We start from the raw sequence: 22,150 nt of genomic DNA, 5'->3' as shown, positions 1-22,150 counted from the left end.
GCATGTGGAGAGGATGGAGGACGATAACTGAAATCTGACAGTGAGAAGTGTCAATGTTAGGGGTACAGTGGCAAGAGGCTGACTGAAAAAGACCTGGGATGAGGTCAATGAGTAAGACCTCAGGGATAAGCGACTAAACAGGGATGCTGCCAGAGATCGAACAGCATGGACAGCCACCATTAGGTGACCATGGCCGATGCATGCAAGCGTGTTGGAGTCTTCAAAAGCAAAATTAAAAATTTGTCTGTGGTAGTTATTATCAGCCCTAAACTGATAATATTCCATTATGGTGTATACATGGTGCCAAATGGCATGTACTGCAACTGGAGAGACATGTACTGGAAGCTTAACCACATATCTCCTCATTATAGTCCAACTTTTTCATATAAAGTATAAAGTAATCTAGATATAATACCCCAATTAAGAATTCATTAAACAAACATCCAGAAATAATGAATAATATATATATTAAGCTTACATAATTTATTCAACTTTAACAATAATCTGACTTCCATAAATGTTCAAATTATCAAGCACTGCAGGACAGAGACACTTTACCTACCATCACCGGTAGAGGTTTCATGAGATTTCTTGTTACACAGAGATGAACTGCTTATAGGCTCATGCTTGATGTCTCCCTTTAATGCCACAACCTTCTTGCTTCTACTGCCCTTATCAACCTGCATGACATGATTAAGTCAGATTTTTTTTTTTTTTTTTGTAAAATACATGTGAACTTTTCTAAACTAGTATTAACACAGTAATGATACTTTTTTTTATCTATGATTGACAGCCATTTACACTGCCAAATACTCTAACAGTATCTGTAGTTACCCAGCAGAAAATGCCATACTGAGTTATCAATCAAAGGGTTAATAATTCTACTCATTGTACCACAGTATAAAAACTTTCCGACAATGCTGCAGTATCACTAACATATCTGTCTTGGAAGGTTCTAGTTATGGTACAAGAAACACTGAACGAGAAATGATTCTTGAATTTGAGGCTGCCTTGGACAAGGTAGTGTGCAATGCTACATTTAAGAAAAGGGACAGCAGACTCAGAAAGTTAGTCAAGGATGTGAAAGTTACATCTGGTGAGGAATGAGTGCTACAGCACACAAAAACAGTCTGCAATTTCATCATCATCATCCAGATCTTCTTTCTAACCCAAGGGCAGGGTGAGGAGTTGCAACATCCAGACAGCCCAAGTCTGCCCAGACACTGCTACTCCTCACCCTGCCCTTGGGTGGGAAAGGTCTGAATGATGACAATGATGAATTTGCAGACTGTTGTTGTGTGCTGCAGCACTCATTCCTCAGACCAAGGAAATTCAGTGTAATGAAAATTATTTCTGCAGGTCTCAGGTCTCAGTCAACTGCAAAATCTATTAAAAAAATAAATAAAATCCAAGTTGATCTGCAGAAACAAATTGATGAAAGTAGTGCACATGGTTGTTACTGCTACTAAGCAACCCCAGTCTGTCTAGCCGTGCAGACCCACCAAACGTAGACAAGCAGTTACCCCTACAGGGCGTGTCCTATACAGCAAAACGATGTTCACTTGTGCCAGATAGCACCTCGCGACAGCAAGTCGCAGGGAAGTGTATGTGAGTATGGAGGTTTGGACCCTGCATGGACATCACATTTGCCTCTCTCCACATGGTTAACAGAGACACCACAGTGGGCTCTCAAAAAGTTTACTGAAGGCCACAGATGTAGTCTATGACTGAATGAAGACATCTCAAGACATAAAGTGACTTACTGGTGGAATGATAAAGTGGATGCATGAATTTGTGAAAAGATGATGAAGCTTGATGAATGAAAATAGGGTGGAGATATGGAGCTGCATCTGGAAGTCATTCACACAGCTAGGACCAAAGTATACATGGCAAAGACTAAGACACAGTAAAAAATAGTTGACAATTTAAATAGTCCTGAAGGGAGAGCTGAGGCATTCAAAATGTCAAAGCAAATGGTACGGAAATATCATGATATGGTCAGTGAACAACCAGTCAGGACTTATGTTCTTTGTTGCAAATGAAGATTTAATGAAAGCATGGCAAGAACCCTACAGCTACTTGCACAATGAGAAACCTGACTGGAATATGGATAGTTTCAGGACTGCTGAGTCTGTGCAGGGCACACCACCTGAAATTAATTAGAACTGCAAATGGAAGAACACAGGTTGAGTAAGGTGGATGGTTAATGGAAAGTACAGCACATACTATCAAATCCAAAATGCTTTGGTTCAAAGGCTTTACAGAAAGTAAAATATTTTGGAATGTAGAATCCATCCATCCATCCATCAACCAATCCTACATTGTCCCACGAGGAGCGTAGGAGCCCGGGGCTAGGCAGTTGGTCCTGACATTTAAGATGATAGTGACCAGCCTCACTCATCCCTGAGTGGTACTATGTAAGCAATAAACCCCAACCATCCCTTGGATATAAACCTTCACCGGCTCAATCTGATTGAAGAACAATAATTAACCACCAAACCACCAGGCGCCAAAATTTGGTTATATGGTTACCATCCAGCGTAGTAAATGGTTTCCTGGTGTACAGGAAACCATTTGGCTTGTCACTCAGTGTAGAGTCACCCATGGGCAGAAGGAAGAGGAAAGAATGAAGGAATGAAAGACAGAAGAGGCAATGTAAAATCACCCACAGGCAGAAAGATGAGGAAAGAATGAAGGAAAGAAAGACAGAAGAATCTATCTATCTATCTACTGCCAGACGCCTCAATCCCGTTCAGGGTGGCCACAAACAAATTGACTCCATGTCACCCTGTCCCCCGCCATTTCACTGCTCTGCTCCCAACTCACACCCCCCTCTCTCATATACCTCTCCACCCCATCCCTCCATCTCATCCTCAGCCTCCCCCTCCCTCTTCCCCCCTCCACCTCACTCACATACACTCTCTTCGTCAGTCTTTCACCCTCCATCCTCTCCACATGGTCAAACCACCTCAGTGTGTTCCTCATAACGCTTCCTATCACATCCACATCCACACCACAAAGCTCCTTTATATCCTCATTTGTCAGCCTGTCTCTCCATGTGACTCCACAGGTTCCTCTTAAATAACTCATTTCCACTACTCTCACTCTTGACTTGTGTCCTTCCAGCAACGTCCAAGCTTCACTTCCATACGTTAGAGTTGGTATCACAATACTGTCATGTAGTAACTTTTTCACTTCCATGCTCACTTCCCTGCTTCTTATCACTGCTTTCAAGGAACCAGCAACCTTTCTTCCCTGCTGTACCCTTTCAAGAACTTCACCCTCCAAACCTCCATCCTTACTCATCACACTACCCAAGTACTTAAACGTACTCACATTTTCCAATTCCTCACCATCCAACCTCGCTGTACATTCACTGACTTCACCTCTCTCAAAGACCACCACTTTATTCTTCCCTACATTCACCTTTAGATTCCGTTTCTTACACACTCTCCCAAACTCATCTACCAAGCCTTGCAGCTCTCCTTTATCTTCACTCAACAACACAGTATCATCTGCAAACAACAGTTAGGGAGTTTCCAAACACTCCATTACCCTACCTTGTACCTCTTTTATTACCCCATCCATGTACAGATTGAACAACCATGGAGATAAGACACATCCCTGTTTCAACCCAACCTCCAAAGAGAAAAATTCACTCAGTTCACCATCCACATGCACTGCAGCCTTTGCACCATCATACATACTCTTCACAGCATTCAACAACTTCCCATCTACTCCATTTATTCTTAATACTTTCTACAATCCTTGTCTATCCACCCTGTCATATGCTTTCTCTGGAAAGCCACATACAACTTCTTTCCCTTCTCTATAAACTTTTCCACTAAAGATCTAAGAATGAATATCTGATCTACACAATCTCTTCCCTTTCTAAAGCCTCCCTGTTCTTCTCCAACTAATTTCTCTGTTTTTTCTCTAACTCTGTCAATAAGTATCCTACCATACACTTTTCCTATTATACTAAGAAGACAAATGCCCCTATGATTACCACACACTTCTTTTTCCCCTTTTCCTTTGTACAAGGGAATAATTATACCTGATTTCCAATCCTCCAGGACTCTACAGTACCTTCCTCCCAGGCCAATCTGCACATTCTCCACATCCATTCTACTACTATCTCTCCCCCATACTTCAGCATTTCACCACACACTCCATCTATTCCTGGGGCTTTCCCCAATTTAACTTTCTTCATTGCTTCCACAACTTATATCCTACTGATTTCTTCCTGTCTTCTCACCTCCCTCCTTCTCCCAGCCATTCCCCAGCCACTTATACTTGCATTACTTCCATCCTCCACGTTCAACAATTCCTTAAAGTGTTCTCTCCATCTGCTCACTTTTTCTCCCTTCACTAGTAATCTACCATTTTTATCTTTCACTCCCCTGCTAACTTCACTTCCACCCTGTTTTACTCTTTTCACCTCTTTCCAGAACATTTTCTTACAGTCCCTCCACTTTACACTCAAGTTCCTTCCAAATTCCTCATCCGCTCTCTTCTTACTCTCTCCTACTAATCTTTTCACCTCTCTCTTTCTTTCTACAAATAACTCTCTCTTCCGCCTATCAACTTCTTCCACGCCCCTATTTCTCAGCCATTCATTGTATGCTTTCTTCTTTTGTGCCACAGCCTCTTCATTCCACCACTCAGTTCCTTGCACACCCCTCCGTCTTCTCTTCATCCCACACACCACATCACATGCTGCACATATTTCTTCTCTAAATATTCTGCACGCACCTTCCACGTCCCCCATCTGCTCCAATTCATATTTGCCCAATCGCTTCTCTCTTATACTCTGCCATTTTCTGATCCTCTTGTAACCTTTCCACTCTCCTTACAAATACTCCTTCTTCCTGTCCTTCCCTTCTTCTATTTCTCCATCCTAATTGGACCTTGATTCTGACCACCACCAAGTAGTGGTCAGAAAGTCCACTCCCCCAACCTCTATAAGCTCTTGCATCCATTACACATTTTCACATCCTTTCATCCACACACAGATAATCATTCATTGCCTTCCTTTCATTCACTTCACCACCCACCCTCCTCATCACTCACCATGTATACCTGTGGATCATTTTGTGCCTGAAGAGGGTATTGGCTATCACCAACTCCCTCCCAGCACAAATGTCCACTAATGCGCTGTCATTCTCATCTATCTCAGCAGGCACACCCCACTCGCCAACTATTCCATCCACCTTCACATTCCCTACTTTACCATTCATATCACCGATCAAAAACACTCTCATTCCTTCCAAACTTTTCCATGCACACTTCTACATTTGTCCAGAACTCTTCTCTCACTCTGCTTGCACGATCTTGCATTGGCGCATACACACACACAATCGCCCACATCTGTATTCCAACTTTCAATCTTACCCACACAATCCTTGACCCAACTGATCCATACTCTCTTATGCTCTTCTTCCGTCTTTTACTCACAACTATATATACTCCTTCTTTTGCCTTCTCATTCTCACCTACTCCTGCACATATTACTCCATCCATACTCCCATTCTCTCACACTCTCACCCATCCATTTCGTTTCAGTTATTCCGCATACATCAACTTTCGCACCCTCAAGCACCTGGACAATCTCTCTCTCTTTCAACTCATCATTTGCTCCCCTTACACCATTCCACGTTCCGTGGAATGCAAGAGGAGCAAAGATGGAAGGAAAGAAGGATGGAGGAGAGGACAGGGCAGACACCCGAGAGTAGCACTACATTGAGTGAGTGGATGATGAGCGCCCCCACCTACCATTACATAATGATTTATTTCATTCATTCATCATCTAATCCAGTGTTGCTCAATGAGGAGCACAGAAGCCTAGGGCTCAGCAAGCTGGTCCTGATATTTAAGATGAGCATGACCAGCCTCACTCATGCCTAAATGGACATGAACAATAAACCTCAACCATCCCCTGGATATAAACCTGTACTGGCTCAAATCGATTGGAGCACCTTAAATGCCCACTAAACCACCAGGTGCCACAATTTGGTTATATGGTTACCACCCAGTGTAGTAAATGGCTTCCTGGCTTGTCATTCAGTGTAGAGTAACCCATACACAGAAAGAAGGAAATAATGAAGGAAAAAAGATAAAAGAGGAAGGATGGAAAGGAAGGAAGGAAAAAAGGAAAGGACAGGCATCTGAGAGCAATACTACATCGAGTGAGTGGATGGACAGCATAGCTATAACAAAATCCTATAAAAAACAGCCTACAGTATCATGAACAGTAAATGCATTGAAGAGTTTTGTACTGTATTATACCATACTCTTCTTACTCTAACTTGGCCCAGATTTTTACTTTTTTCAGCTCACCAGAAGAAGAAGACAATACTATGGGGTCTACATGTTAGTGCATACTGCTGTTAGTGTGTGTGTATGCGCACGCACTTGTTACGGTCCGAGTGGTGACGTCATCGGAAGGGTCTTACGGTATGCATATGGAGCCCGCGCACTTGGAAGTGTGAGGCCGGTGAGTTCAGTTGTTTCGCATCCTAACACTGGTAGCAGAGTGCAGTTAGAGCATAATGGCGTCGTGCTCAACTAAGTGGCCTCCAACACTTGAAAATGATTCTGACTATGAGAGTTGGAAGAAGGACATCGACATATGGTGCGAACTGACGGACTTACCAAAAAAGAAGCAAGCTCTAGCCATTCACCTCTCATTGTCAGCAAGAGAGAGGGTGGCATCTTCAGAAATTGATGCTGCTGATCTGAAAGATGATAATGGTGTTCAGACCTTGTTGAACAAACTAGACGGTTTATTTCTCGTGGACAAAGGATGTCGGCAGTTTGCAGCTTTTCATGAATTGTACAACTTCAGAAGACCTGGTGATATGAACATTCGTAAGTTCGTGGCAGAATTCGAGCATGTTTATTTTGAATTTACAAAGCAGGACATGCAACTACCTAATTCTGTGATGGCTTTTATGCTTCTGGCTTCATGCAAACTTTCAGATAGTAAGCAACAACTAGTGATGTCTGAGATAACTGAGGTAACTTGCGAAAATATGAAATCTCCCCTGAATCGTATTTTCGCTAGGGAAATTTGCGGGCAGAACGATGCATCGGTGTCTGCCAATGAGGTGAAGAGTGAACCAGATTTTTGAAGTGACGAAGTCGGGGATGAGGTAACGTTTTACGTTAGGAATACTCAACGAGGAAGGACAAGGTTTCGGGGTGGTGCAGTACGTGATCGAGGTCATGGTGATGGCCGTTCAACTGTGTCTGCTAGAATTTCCCAACGCTCATCCACCGGCAGGAGGCAGAACCCACTCGGGCCTGATGGTAAGATGTCGAGGTGTTTAGTATGTGATTCTCGATTTCATTGGGCACGTGACTGTCCAGATGCATACGAAAATAAAGGCAGTCGAGAAGAAAATTATGAAACAGTGCATCTGTCATTATTTATGGGCTATGCAGAAGATACAGCTAGTAGAGGAAAATTACAGATGCTAGTAGAAGAATCTAAGGGATGTGCTGTTCTAGACACAGGGTGTTCTACAACTGTATGTGGGCTTGAATGGATCAATTGCTATCTAAGTGAGCTCAGTGATTACGAATGTGACGCTATAATAGAAGAAAAGTCATCCTTAACATTTACTTTCGCTGATGGTGTCACAGTATCTTCCCTCAAACGTGTTACTCTCCCCTGCTACATTGTAAATATGCGTGCAACCATTGTGACTGATGTGGTGAGCTGCAATATTCCCTTGCTGCTGAGCAAACGTTCCATGAAAAAAGCAAAAATGGTGATTAATTTTGAGAGTGACCAGGTCAAAATTTTTGGAACTATTGTTAATTTGAAGTCCTCATCTTCAGGCCATTACTTGCTTCCAATTTCTTTGTGACTAGGCCGAGAGTTTTGTGAAACGATCGCACTGGCATCTCTTGGGGGCGATGTAGACAAAACGGCTTCGAAGCTTCACTGGCAATTTGGATACCCAACGTCCGTTAAACTAATTAGACTTATTACAGATGCAGGAATTGAAAGTTCAGAATTGGAGCAAGCTATCAAGGATGTATCTGATGCATGTACAGTCTGTTGTAGGCACAAGAGAGCTAAGCCTCGACCCATAGTCAGTTTGCCCATGGCATCTAAGTTTAACGAAGCCATAGCTATGGATTTGAATGCTTGGGGAAGGCATTATTTCTTAGTCCTTGTTGATTTGGCGACCAAGTACTGCACCGCGATAGTAATTGCGGACAAATGTGCGACCACCATTACCAAAGGAGTATTTCAGAGCTGGATTGTTCTGTTTGGCGCACCTGGAAAAATTCTCACAGATAATGGGTGTGAATTCAACAATGCTGAAATACGAGCATTGGGAGAGGCCTTTAATATCAAGATCGTGATGACATCTGCAGAGAGTCCATGGAGCAACAGAGTATATGAGCATCAGATGCAGTCATTGGTGACATTGTTAGGAAGATAATGGTTGATAGCCAGTGTGACTTGGATGTGGCCTTGGCTTGGGCAGTATCGGCAAGAAATGCTCTCACCAACTATGCAGGTTTTTCTCCTAACCAACTTGTTTTTGGTCAAAACCCTGGCCTGCCTAATGTGTATGCAAATGATCCTCCAGCCTTGGAACCTACATCACCATCAAAAATTGTGAGGGACAATTTGAACGCTCTTCATTTAGCAAGGCAAGAGTTTATAAAGACTGAATCGGGTGAACGTTTGGCTAGGGCACTGTGGCACAACATACGTTCGAGTGACTTAAACGACATCCAAAATGGAGATGAGGTCTTCTACAAAAGAAATGACAATCATGAATGACATAGTCCTGGAATCGTAATAGGCAGAGATGGAAAACAAATTCTGGTGAGACACGGTGGTGTCTACGCGCGAGTGCATGTGTGTCGTCTAGCACGTGCTCCAGAACGAAATACTACAGTTGGAGACAGCGTCAGTAGTTATGAGAAGAACAGTGTAGTCCAAGAGAAGCCTAATGACGATTCTTCACAAGTATTGAATGACTATCCACCGGATGATGAGTCGGAAAATGGTGCAATTCTGAATGATCAGCCTCCCACAGTTTCTCTTCCGGTTAAGGAGCCTCCCAAGGTTTCTGTTGGTCAGCGTATAAAGGGAATACATTCAGAAACTGGAGAGTTGGTGACTGGAAGGATTGTGTGTCAGGTGGGAAAAGCCACTGGAAAGTACAAACACTGCTACAGTTTGAAGAAGGACTCTGATGGCATTATTGATTGGGTGGATCTGCAACATGATTTCAGCACATGGGAAGTAGTTGATGATGAAGTAGAGATGCTTGTTCTTTTCAACTCTGGGGACGTATTATGCGCCAAGGAAATAGAAATTACAAACTGGCAGAATAATGACGTGTATGAGGAAGTAGATGATGTTGGGCAAGATGCCATAACTGTTCGATGGGTTGTGACGGAAAAAATGAAAAACGAGAAGCCGATTGTTAAAGCCCATTTAGTCGCCAGAGGATTTGAGGAAGACACCGTAGATCTCCGGAAAGACTCTCCTACATACTCAAAAGAGGCTGTGTGTTTGGCACTTTCTTTTGCCTCCACCAACCAATGGGATTGCCACGCTATGGATGTGAAAGCTGCTTATCTGCAAGGTAACGACACTGAGTGAGTTGTTCATTTACGACCTCCGCCTGAATATGCAAACGGTAAGCTGTGGAGACTAAAGAAAACGGTTTACGGCCTTTGTGATGTTGCTAGGCACTGGTACCTGCATGTTAAAGATCAGTTGTTGAGTCTGAGCTAAAGTGTTCACTGGATTCAGCACTGTTCTCTTGGAGTAATAGGGGCAAGATCGAAGGCATTACTGTATAAGCATTTATGCTGATGATTTCCTTTGGGCTGGTACACATGAGTTCGAGCAGCAAGTGATGAACAGTTTGAGTCAAATATTCCTCATCGGCAGTTCGGAATCAAAAGCTTTCAAATACATTGGTCTAAATGTCGTCTCCAACAGCGATGGCAGCATAACGCCTGGCCAGTTCCAGTACGCTTCGTCTTTGAAACCAGTCACGCTGAGCAGGCATCATGCAGCAGTAAAATTAGGAGAGCTGACTGAGTCTGAGAAAACTGAGTACCGAGCGTTAATTGGAAAGCTCAATTGGATTGCCACACATACTCGACCAGATATTGCCTTTGATGTGTGTGAGTTGAGTATGACTAGCAACCGAGCTACCGTAGCAGACTTGCTTAGGCTCAACAAGGTGATCGCAAGGGCGAAGACTGACAACATGAAGCTATACATTCCAAGAATGGGGCCACTCGATGAATGTTATATAGAGTGCTTTTCAGATGCCTCTTTTGCCAACCTTGTAGGCAATGGGTCTCAGGGAGGCTTTGTGATCTTCCTACGAGATGCTAGTGGGGCAAGATGTCCCTTATTCTGGCAGACTAGAAAGATCAGGCGGGTCGTCAAATCGACTTTATCTGCTGAAACGTTGGCACTGCTTGAGAGTGCTGAAACTGCTGTATATCTCGCCAACATATTGTGTGAGGTTTCTGGATGTGGAGATTTCAAGATCAAGTGTTTCGTGGATAACAAGAGTCTGGTGGATGCCCTTTACTCCTGTAGGAGGGTAGAAGACAGAAGATTGCGCATTGATATTGCTGTATTACGAGACATGTTGGAGCAAGGGGAGATTGATGAAGTGTCTTGGGTGGATATATCACAACAACTGGCTGACTGTCTCACCAAGAAAGGTGCCTCGACTGAGCGGCTGCGTGCAGCAGTCAGCCGGGACTAGAAGGATTATAATACTTCAAGGGACACCACATATCTGTATGTGGTTACAGGCTGGGTCTTAATGGTGCTTAAACAAAACTCTATGTATTGGATACATAGTGTGTATAGGATGCCAATAATCCATTCAGTTTCATCTTTGGGATCTTTCATCAAATTAAGAAGAGAGGACGAGAGTGTTAGTGCATATTGCTGTTAGTGTGTGTGTAGCACACACTTGTTTCGGTCCAAGTGGTGACATCATCAGAAGGGTCTTACGGTATGCAGACGGAGCCCGCGCACTTGGAAGTGTGAGGCCGGTGAGTTCAGTTGTTTCTCATCCTAACATACGTTCTTTCCACAGGACTTCTTCATGACTAGCACCATCTTCTGGCACTAATATATTCTTACAACTAACTTTTCATGATGGAGAGACTGCAATTTTATGCCAAACTGGTGTAAAAAGAGTACACTAATATTTATCTTGTCCACAAATAGACTTTGTTTTCAAAGATGCATCTCTATGATGGACCTTATTAGTAGTATCATGATAAGCAATATTTCAATTGTTACTGGTACTCCTTCATACTACAGAACTGTTACCTTAACTTGGCCTAAATTTTTTCCTATTGCAGTTTATTTCACATTGCTCAGTGGCAGAATAAGACAATGCTACAATTCTACATCTCTGGCATAGCACTTCTTCGTACAGGAGGCTCTCGATCTTCAATCAGTTTTAGTACCGAAAAAAACAATCAAAGTGTAATTTATTGAAGTGCAAATTGATAAAATTAGGGAAAATAAATAAATGGGACTGGCGTGTCGCCAACCAACCTACATCAACTTTTAAGTACACACTTATACCCACCCAAAATCATTACTATCTATCTATCTATCTATAGCCCGACACCCTAATCCCGCAAAGGGTGGCCGCAGACAAAACGCCTCCAAGTCGCTCTGTCACCCACCATTTGACTACCCTCCCCCCAACTCACCCCCCCCTCCCTCATATACCTCTCAACTCCATCCCTCCACCTCATCCTTGGTCTACCTCTCCCTCTCCCTCCTCCCACCTCACCCACATACACCCTCTTAGTCAGTCTTTCATTCTCCATTCTCTCCACATGTCCAAACCACCTCAGTGTATTTCTCCTAATCTTCTCAACCACATCCACATCCACCCCACAGCGTTCCTTCACTTCTTCATTCGTCAACCTGTCCCTCCACGTCACTCCACATGCTCCTCTCAAGTAACTCATTTCCACTGCTCTCACTCTTGACTTGTTCCCCTCTTGTAAGGTCCATGCCTCACTTCCATACGTCAGGGTAGGGATCACAATACTATCATGCAGTGACTTCTTAACTTCATTACACAACCATATATTTGCTTATATTTAGTACTGTACATATTTACCTACTATTAGCAAGAAAAGCAAGAAATACAGGCTGCACTCACTTTAAAATAGAAAGAATGAAGCTTATGTGGTACTGTTGGTTCCGAGACGGTGGTTGAGCCACTGTTGCCAGCCACCACTGCCACCCTCACTGCCATCACACACACTCGCCCCAACCCCGCTTGAGTGAACACCCGCTTCCTTGTCCTTGGCCCAATCACCATGGCCACTGCTGTTGATACTGTCACTGCCTCTGTCATCACAATCGAACCCCTCAAAGTCGAGAACATCAGGCAATTCGGTGTTTTAGTCATCAGGGTTAACCAGTCATGTTTCAGCCTCATCTGTTGTTTTCAACTGCCTGGGCCACTCTCTGTCTAGCTTTGAAGAAGTTGGTGATTTTTGTCTGCCTCTGCTTGTTCACCTTGGTGTTGTAGACATCCATGAAATGTGTACTGATGAAGTCAAAGTGTCTATCGATCTGGGTGGTGTCCATCCTCCCATTGACAATATCCCTGGCCTTCGCCAGGTGTCCCAGAGCCTCGGAGAGTTGTTGGACAGTGAGTGGGGCTGGTTTAGGGTCCGGTAGGGGCATGTCAGTCTCTTCGTTATGGTATCCTCTTCTTCTCTGATGAGATCTTCAACAGTGCCCAATCCTTCACCACTTTCAGCACCAACCAATTCCCTCAAAACTTGGCTCTCATCTACACTCGAGAATCCAGGTGCTTGATTAATAGACACTACGGTGTTGGCGAGCAGGTCTGCCTTGCATTAGATTTCTGCCTGATTCTGTCTGTTTCTCCGGCTTCAGCAGCTTTTCCCATGCATGGTTAATTGTAGTTTGTGTAATATTATTCCATGCAGTAACAGTAAAGTCCACACAGCGTTCTTAACTGTGACCTTCTTCCAGAAATCCTTGACAGAAATCACATCCTTGGTCGGTTTAGGAGCTGGTAACAGGGGCTGGGGAAAACGGGGTGGAGGGCGCTGGTTTGTCTACCTCATTGTCGGTGTCACTTTCACATGCTTGGGCTGCAATTTCGGCAATTTCTTGCTCATTGTCGGTCTCATGGTGCATTTTGTCATGCAGATACTTTTTTTTTTTTTTTAATGCGAAAAGAAGGAACCAAAGGCTGACCCCACAAAACATTCCTTCCAAGAAAAAAAACAAAAAAACAATACAAAAGCGAGCCAAATTCAAGATCTATTCATTTCGAGATGCCTGGACACACTGCGTTTGAAAGACTGGAGATTATAGGAAGTAGGAAATACAGACAAAGGGAGACAGTTCCAGAGCAGACTTGTTGCATAAATGAAGGACTGGGAGTAACGGTTAACTCTTGCATTGAAGAGTTGGACAGAAAATGGATGAGGGTTTGTTGCTAGATGGGTGCTACGCACTGACTATTAATTCTTGATCAAGGGACTGAATTTTTGAGGTAGTGTTGGGGGGAAGGAAGACAACCTGGACATTGGGGTGCCAGCCAACTAAAAACTTGACATGCCCAGGGGCATTATAAAAAAAAAAAGTAGTGCTCTGAAGTCTAAGTTCAGCTCGTGACAATTTTTTTGTGTGTCGGGGACACAGCAGGTGTTGAACCATTCAACTGAGAGGGCAGAGGTCATGTAAGCTGAAGCACTTGTCATCCAGTAAACATTTAGCTTTGTCAAGTCTTGATGTTTTTTATATTTACGTATGACTAAGGGCTTCATTTTGTGGGATCCACTGGCATTACAGGTAAACAACAAGCTTATCCTGTCCTTGGACAACTTGACCCCTGTGACTGTTTTTCTGTTTTATTGATATAAGTTGTCTTAGGGGAATGACGCCAAAATAACCGAGTCTCATCACAGTTGTATATTTGATGAGGGCTATATCTACCTTCCTTGATCAGCTGCTTGGCATAAACTGGATAGCTGTTGGCTGCTTCACTATCAGCAAAGGAAACTTCTCCCTGATATTGTGCATATTTTATCCCACATCTCTTCTTGATTTTTTGGAGCCATCCAACAGAAGCTGTGAATTTGGGGGGGTCAACAATTTTCTTCTTATCACAGATGGCCTTGTAAAATATATTCACTTGCACACGGAGTTGAGGGCTATTTACCCTACCTACCTCCTTGGCTCACCGATGCACCCATTTGTCTAAATAACGTTCCATAGCGGCCTCTAGACGACTGCGATGGGACAAGTCATAGATCAGCCAGCATTGACCAAGCTCATTCCCACTAAACACTTTCTTGGCAATCACAATGTTCTTCTTAATCTCAGCCTGCTTACTTTTCATTGTAGAAATGGTACTCTGGAGTAAACCTGTTAGACGCTTAATTTCGCTCACTTTGTGTGCCTTTTCCAGTACAGGTATATTCAAAACTCGTTCCATATCTGCTGCCATATACTTGTTGTGTTTTGCTCCTTTCTGATACTCCCATTTTTGTCCCTTCACAGTAGTCTTAAGGGGCTCAGGCTTTTGTCCGTGGCCAGCCCCTGTCCCACCACCATTCTGGCCACTTCCACTGGTCGTAGCTTCCGTTGTACTTTCAATGAAAGCGCGCGAAGAACAGGTACTGTAGTCACAAAAAAGATTTCCCACGTTTGAATGAGGGCACGCTTCACCAAGTGGCCGGTAGGTGGCATGACAGATGAACAGATGAGCACTGACTTGCGCACGCAACCCAGCCTGAGTGATCGAAGCACGATTTTTGAAAACCAAGCACAAATTTTGGACGAGCAGGCGAATCCGATCAAGGTAAGAAATATCGAAGTAAGATTAATCAAATATTGAAAGCCCTCTGTAACTATTACAGCTTGATAATCAAAATACCATATACAGCATGTTGGCATATAAGATGATCCAAAATATGGGTCGACTCCTAAAATTCTGGGGCAAAATTCTGGTTTAGACTAATATTCGCTGGATAAGTCGACCCCCAAAATATGGCAACCAATCACCGTAGCAAAACTGTTTGAAATGCACATCATCTCTACCCATGGAAAGCCTATGGTAATAGCATGTCAGATTCACTGTCTCAACTAGCCATTATCCATTTGGTGTTTGTTTACGTTCATGGAAAGGTACACGGCATAGGATACTCCTCAAAGTTTAGGTGTAAACACTGGTAGCTTAATTGCCAGTAACCATGACTTACTTTTATTAAAACTCTGTCTCGGCTACAAAAATTAGCCAGGCAAGCAATAGTACTGTACGTAAAACTTAGATCTGTCATCAAAGTTGCGGCATAAGACAAGCATGATAGAATTAGTAGGCTACCGTATGGCTCTAGGCCTGCAGGTAGTATCAGTTCCCTCCTTCAGTATATGCCACAGCCTCATTTTCATCTCTGCCATGTATTTACCTATTTGTATTTACCTATTTGTAGTATACAGGAATTGAGCAATGCTCGTGTTGTCCTGTCTCCATATCCACATTTATCAAGTCTACATTTACACACATGAATGTTTTTCTCATGCACCACCTCTTTGTCTAAGTCGTTCCAAATATTTAAGAATATACCTAATTGTGATATACACGGAATGTACTATGCTCGTGGGTTTCCGTCGCTGTTTCTCAATAAGTCGAATTTAACTTTAAACTCGTTTAAGTTTTTAGACTGGACGATCTCTTTGTCCAGGCTATTCCATAAGTCTATACTTCTGTAAGGAAAGCTATATTTCTTGATATCCTTCAAGCAGCTTGACTTTTTCAATTTCATTCCATGTCCTATTGTTGCTCTCTTATCCCATACAAACAGATCTTCTTTGTCAATTTTATCTACTCCCACCATGGTCCTGAACACCGCAATCATGTCTCCCCTCTTTCTCCTTTCCTCTAACGAAGGCAAATTCAGTTTTTCCAGCCTCTCTCTGTATGACAGGTCTGTCAGACTGGGGACCATCTTGGTTGCTGTTCTTTGTATTCTCTCAATCTTGTTTATATCTTTCTTTTTGTGTGGGGACCACACTACCGCTGCATATTCTAACCAGGGGCGGATCATGGCCACTATCAATTTTTTCATCATTTCCTCATCCATATAATGAAATGCTACTCTTATGTTAGTCAAGAGCTTATAAGTCTCTCCAACTATCTTGTTAATGTGCTTTTCTGGTGACAAACTATCTTGGACCAGCACTCTCAAATCTTTCTCTTCTCTCCTTTTTGTGATTAATTCATTACCCAAAAAATAATTCAGTGATGGTCTCCTGGTACTTTTACCCATTTCCAATATTTTACATTTCTTTACATTAAATTTCATTTCCCACGTCCGGCTCCAATTGTGTATCCTATCCAAATCCTCCTGCAGTATTTTACAATCCTCAACCTCTATCTTCCTCAAGATCTTTACATCATCAGCAAACAGACTCGCATAACTGTTCACTCCATCTACCATATCATTTACGTAAATAAGGAACATTACTGGCGCCAACACTGAGCCTTGAGGGACTCCATTGGTTACTTCCCTCCATCCAGATATCTTTTCCTTTATTACTGTCCTCATTTGTCTGTCTCTCAAAAAGTCTCTCATCCATTCCAGAAGTTTCCCCTTTAGTCCTCCTATATATTCTAGTTTCCACATTAGTCTCTTATGAGGTACCTTGTCAAAGGACTTCTCTAAGTCTAAGTACACACAATCCACCCAACCATCTCTCTCCTGTACCACATCAATCACTCTTGAGTAAAAGCTCAACAAGTTTGAAACACATGACCTTCCACTTCTGAATCCAAACTGACATTCGGCCAAAATATTCATCTCTTCCAGATATTTTATCCATCTGTCTTTCATGATTCTCTCACACAATTTTGCGACCATGCTGGTTAGAGACACTGGTCTATAATTCAGGGGTTCTTCCCTGTTTCCTCCCTTGTAAATTGGTACCACATTTGCCCTCTTCCATTCTTTTGGCACTTTCCCCTCTTCCAGTGAGCATACAATTAAGCTGTGAATTTTATCCGCCAGTTGTTCTCTACATTCCTTCAGTACCCAATTAGAAATTCCATCAGGTCCTGGGGCTTTCCTTACATCTTGAGTTTCCAGTAATTTATACACTTCCTGCACCTCCACTTTTATATCTTTCATCACCGGAACATTTCTAATCACTCCCTCCCCTTCCACAAGCTCCTTTTCTTTAGTGAAAACTGACTGGAAACGTTTGTTCATTATTTCTGCTTGCATTGCCGCATCCTTAAAGACCTCTCCATCTCCTTTCAGCTTGGTGATTCCTTCCTTTTGTTTCAGTTTGCCATTAACAAATCTATAAAACAGTTTGGGTTCATCCTTGCATTTGTCAATTATACCTTTTTCAAAATTCCTTTCTTCTTCCCTACGTATTCTTGTGTATCCGTTTCTTGTTCTTTTATATTCTTCCTTTGTTCTGTCGTTACCTCTCTTTCTCCAATTGCTCCACGCCTTATCTCTCTCTTTTTTGGCTATCATACACCTTCTATTAAACCACTCCTTTTTCCTGTTTTCTTTCCCTCTTACTCTTGGTACAAATTTTTCCACTCCCAAATTATAGAGGTCTAGAAAGATATCCCACTTCCTCTGTATCTCTCTTGTTTCTCTGAATTTTCTCCAATCCGCATTTTCAAAAAAGTTTCTCAATCCTGTAAAATTTGCTTTGCCAAAGTTGTATCTTCCCTGTCTATGAAGCTCGTCTCTTGGCTCGACGTTTCCTATTAACATCTGGAACTCAATGACCACGTGATCACTTTTTCCCAAAGGACAGAGATATTCCAATGATTCTATTACGTCGGGTTCTTTGGTGAACAGTAAATCTAACCTTGCTGGTGTGTCCTCACCTCGAAACCGTGTCTCTTCTTTGACCCACTGCGTCATCACATTATTCATTATTATATTTAATAACATAGTGCCCCACGAATCCTCGCCGCCTCCCGAGTACCATTCCTCCCAGTTCACCTCTTTACAATTAAAGTCACCCACCAAAATTATATTATTGCTTTTCTCAATTATTTTTTGCAAGTAGCTAGCCATATCTGACAACATCTCATGGTATTCGTCATCCTTCCATGCTCTCGTCTTTGGGGGAACATACACTACCGCCATATCTCTCTTGACATTCTCTCCAGTTTCTAATTTCATATATATCACTTCAGCCCTGCCTTCTCCCATTTCCACAGTATCTACATTTATGTTGTTCTTCACTGCTATCATCACTCCTCCTCCCTTTTTTTCTTTTCTGTCTTTTCTCCACAGTTTGTATTTACCATCTCCCAAATGAACATCAATATCTTCTCTTAATTTGGTCTCTACAAAGCACATGACATCAGGTTCATGTTCTCTCAAGAAATCATTAATTTCGATCCTTGTCGATATGAAACCATCAACATTAGTATATATCACCTTCAAATTATTTTTGACATTATTAATACCCTCTTCTCTCCTACTCTCTGTCCGTACCACTTCCTCAACTTCTGATCTTTCACAACCATCCCCCCTAGTTTCCTTCACTTCTATTTCCTTAAATACCATTTCCTTACTTTCATATCCAATACTCTCCAAAAAAAAGTATTACGTTCTTCCTCTGTCCTCTTATCATTTTTTTTTTCTTTACTTCTTCCTTTAATGATTTTAAAACTTCTCTTTCTTCTTCATTCAGATCTTTTCTTATTATAATATTTTCCATCCCCGCCTCTTTGCTTAATTTCCAGGTCACTTTAAGTATCTCATTTATTACACTTTCTGATGTAAACTTGACTCTCATTGGTCTTGTTTCCCCTTTCTTATAAGGCCCTATCCTCCTTACTTCCTCAATTTCTTTTACCCACTTGTCTCCTTCGGGGTCAATCTTGCCTAATATTCCTCTCACCATGTTCGTGTCTCTCTCGAGTCTTGCAAACCTAACCTTTTCTTCCTCTTCCCTGTTTCCAAATACTACCACACATCTGTTCCTTTCTACAGTTTCTCTCACTATTTTCTCTTTTTTCTTCAATATTTTCACTACATTTTCTTCCATTTCTTTCTTGTTCATTTCCCTTTCTTCCTGGATGATCTCTCTTAAGCTGACCACTTCTTTCTGTTCTTCTTCTACATGTGCCCACTTTGCCTTATGTTCTTCTAATACATTACTCACCTTCTCCGTTTTATTAGTATTCTCTTCAAGTTTCCTCCTCAGTTCAACATTTTCCCTCTTCAAATTCCTAATCTCTTCATTGGCTGTTTCGTTGGACTGGATTAGACTCTGTATGGTGGTTTCCGTACTTCCTGACACATCCTTTATCACTAGATTCTCTACTTTTTTTTCGAGTTCACTAATCCTCATAATTAATGTTTTCACCAGGTCCATGACATTAGTATTAGCATCAAATCCTTGAAATTCCATTCCCTCATTGTTTACATTTTCGGCCATGTTTAATGTAAAGTACCTAAACAGCTGTTACCGAATAAGCCACAAACATTCATGTATACTATTGCCAACAAATCTTTACATTTTTGGTAGTCTACTAACTTTCATTATTTTAAATTTAAAGAAAGACCCTAGGAGACAGGACAGACAAAATTCCTGAAACTACTCAAGGTTAGGAGCGATGCCTGGGACGTCCTCTCTCTCCGGCTGTTCGTGTGTGTGTGTGTATTGACAACTTTATGCTTAGCGTTAATCGGCCCCTACTTTTTGAGAGAGATTTTTTGTGCTTAAAATGTCAACTTATATGCCCGCATATACAATAAAGACAAGGAAATTTTTGGCCAAGTTAGAGTAAAATGGGGTTAGTTACAGTACCTTGGCATAAGAGGATTCTATGGAAGCTGTCGGAGGATGACATCTGGTAGTTTCCTTTGATGGTGACAGAGATCCTCTCTCATTCCCAAGATGACCATTTACACTGCTCTCACGAACACCTCCAATGTTTTCCGGAAGAGGGAAAGGGTTGGTTATTTTTTTCCCAACTTTCATTCTGTGTACTCCTGGAGATCTCAAAACCTGCTGTTGGTGCTATAAGAGAGAAAGAGTACCAATAGGGAACATTTCTTGAATTAAAAATCATATACAATATTTAACCCGTACAGCGTCGGCCGATTTGGCTTATACTGTATGTACACACCCAGCGTTGGGACTATGGAAAAAAAATTTATTGGCTAGATGGGTCAGAAATGCTGAAAAAACATGAGTTTCATTCATGGAAACGTTCGTTTTCAAGTCGAAGATTGTTTTTTTTTCCCATGTCGGGCATTGCCGAAAATTACGTTTTCCCCCCCATAGAGTTTTACAGCCCTTACGTAATTCGGTCGCGGCTAGTCAACAACGATTTTCGTAAGCCTTATCCATTTACTACACATGTCTAAGATACCAAAATACTTACAATAGACTAAACTATTCACAAAATATACATATCTTGATATATTATATATTGTAGGCATAAAAATGTAACATAAAATGCAGATGAAAGGTATAGAAATTAGAGAAAAGTTACTGTAACAGAAAAGTAAGGTATTTGGAAAAAAGGAATACTAATAAATAGGTAAAAAAAAAAAAAAAAAAAAAAAAAAAACGAGTTTCACAGATCAAGTCACTCAAATCCACAAGGAAATACTTTTTTTTTTCGTATATAAGAATGCTTACTTTTCATTCCCATCCCGTAGACTTCAGAGATTTTACGTATATTTGGTGGGGGAAAATAAAAATGCAGTTATGACAATTCTAGGCTTACATTTTCGTATTCAATGCTTACATAAACAACCAAAACGCTTGAAGTACAGTATACTATTCAAAAAATTCTGATGTTTCACTTTCGTTATTAGGAGGTAAATACTCAACCTCACTATCACTGTCCACTAATGATGCATCGCTATCAGCATATACCACACTTTCACTCATCTTAGACGATACAGTATCATCTAGAGCTTTGTCTATTTCTTCTTGGGAGAGACCGGAACGACGAGCTTGAGACATCTTGACAGCGTAAAAGCTCAACTCAGAGTGATGGCCTAGGTAGGCCAAGGAGGGGGTAAGGGAGGCCTGGAGGGGTCAGGTTGTACAGTGAGACAGTGGAATGAAACAATGGTGTTCATAGAAGGTCGCGTTCACACTGTCACGACATGTAAAGACTTACTACAAGTGCGCGAATATGAGGTGGTATATATACCACCACGACGCTCTAGTCACTGGGAGCTCAGGTGGTATATATACCACCGCGACGCTGTACGGGTTAAAGTCACAGAATAAGGCTATACTACAGAGTAATGCAACTTATTTCAGGATGGTGTGAAATACAAAAAAAATTCATCCAAATCTCCTTTCATTAAAATTACTGTAGATCATCTACAACAGCTTCCTGAAACTACTACCACAAGGTACACTAACAACTTAAAAATTATACCCCTACCTTCAACTTCCTCTTCCTTCTCAAGTGCTGATCTGCGAGAAATGCAATTCGTTCTCTCACATAACTCTGACCGAGGTTGGTGACTGCAGCTGAGTCAACATCTGTTGTTATCACCTCTGATATTTCACTACTGGAGCTACTACTGCTCTTCTCATCAACTGCATCACCCTGGATTTCAATACTCTGAATGGAGGAGGAGGAGGAAGGGCTGTATACAGCTGGCTTCATATACACTGCAGAAATCATAATCATTACCATAACTTTTTATCATTTCTAGTTCATGAATTAGAAGAGAGCAGGGCTGCAGTTCCAATCTCCCTCCTTATGTTTTGCAACAGAAACTACAAAGCTTCTTGCATCACAAACCAGTAGTGAATACTGAGGTCCCAATATCCATATACAGTATACAATTTTTTATTAACACAACTAAGTGACATCTTCAGATGTCTATGCTGGTCAGCACCAATTAACACTACAAAGGAACTCATGGATTGAAAGATTTCCATGTTATTTGGTTAACTGTATTTCATTCAATGTATGCACCTGGGCATTTCATTCTGGCTAACCCAAGATGTTCTTTAAAAGGGAAACTGGAAAGGTAGCTCAGGGATGCAATGCCAAGTACAACCTTGGAGTGATAGTAATGCAAAGGTATGAGACCTGTATTCAGT

General features: G+C 41.8%; 1 protein-coding gene across 1 annotated transcript in view; it reads right to left on the bottom strand.

The window, feature by feature from the left end:
• LOC145399130 (uncharacterized) overlaps nt 1-22,150 on the bottom strand; it is a 71,000-nt gene that overhangs the window by 22,958 nt on the left and 25,892 nt on the right. Inside the window, exons 5-8 of the mRNA XM_080271869.1 lie at nt 21,540-21,701; nt 14,269-14,819; nt 9,198-9,314; nt 8,252-8,385 (exon numbers count right to left, since the gene is read on the bottom strand). Coding sequence (XP_080127995.1) covers nt 8,252-8,385; nt 9,198-9,314; nt 14,269-14,819; nt 21,540-21,701 — 964 coding nt within the window. The remainder of the gene's footprint in view (nt 1-8,251; nt 8,386-9,197; nt 9,315-14,268; nt 14,820-21,539; nt 21,702-22,150) is intronic.

This window comes from Coenobita brevimanus, chromosome 47 (assembly GCF_032717465.1).
Source record: "Coenobita brevimanus isolate Jiangsu-jjx chromosome 47, ASM3271746v2, whole genome shotgun sequence".
NCBI classification, from domain to species: domain Eukaryota; kingdom Metazoa; phylum Arthropoda; class Malacostraca; order Decapoda; family Coenobitidae; genus Coenobita; species Coenobita brevimanus.
The sequence above is the reverse complement of the archived record's forward strand: the minus strand, read 5'-3'. Positions and strand labels throughout refer to the sequence as shown.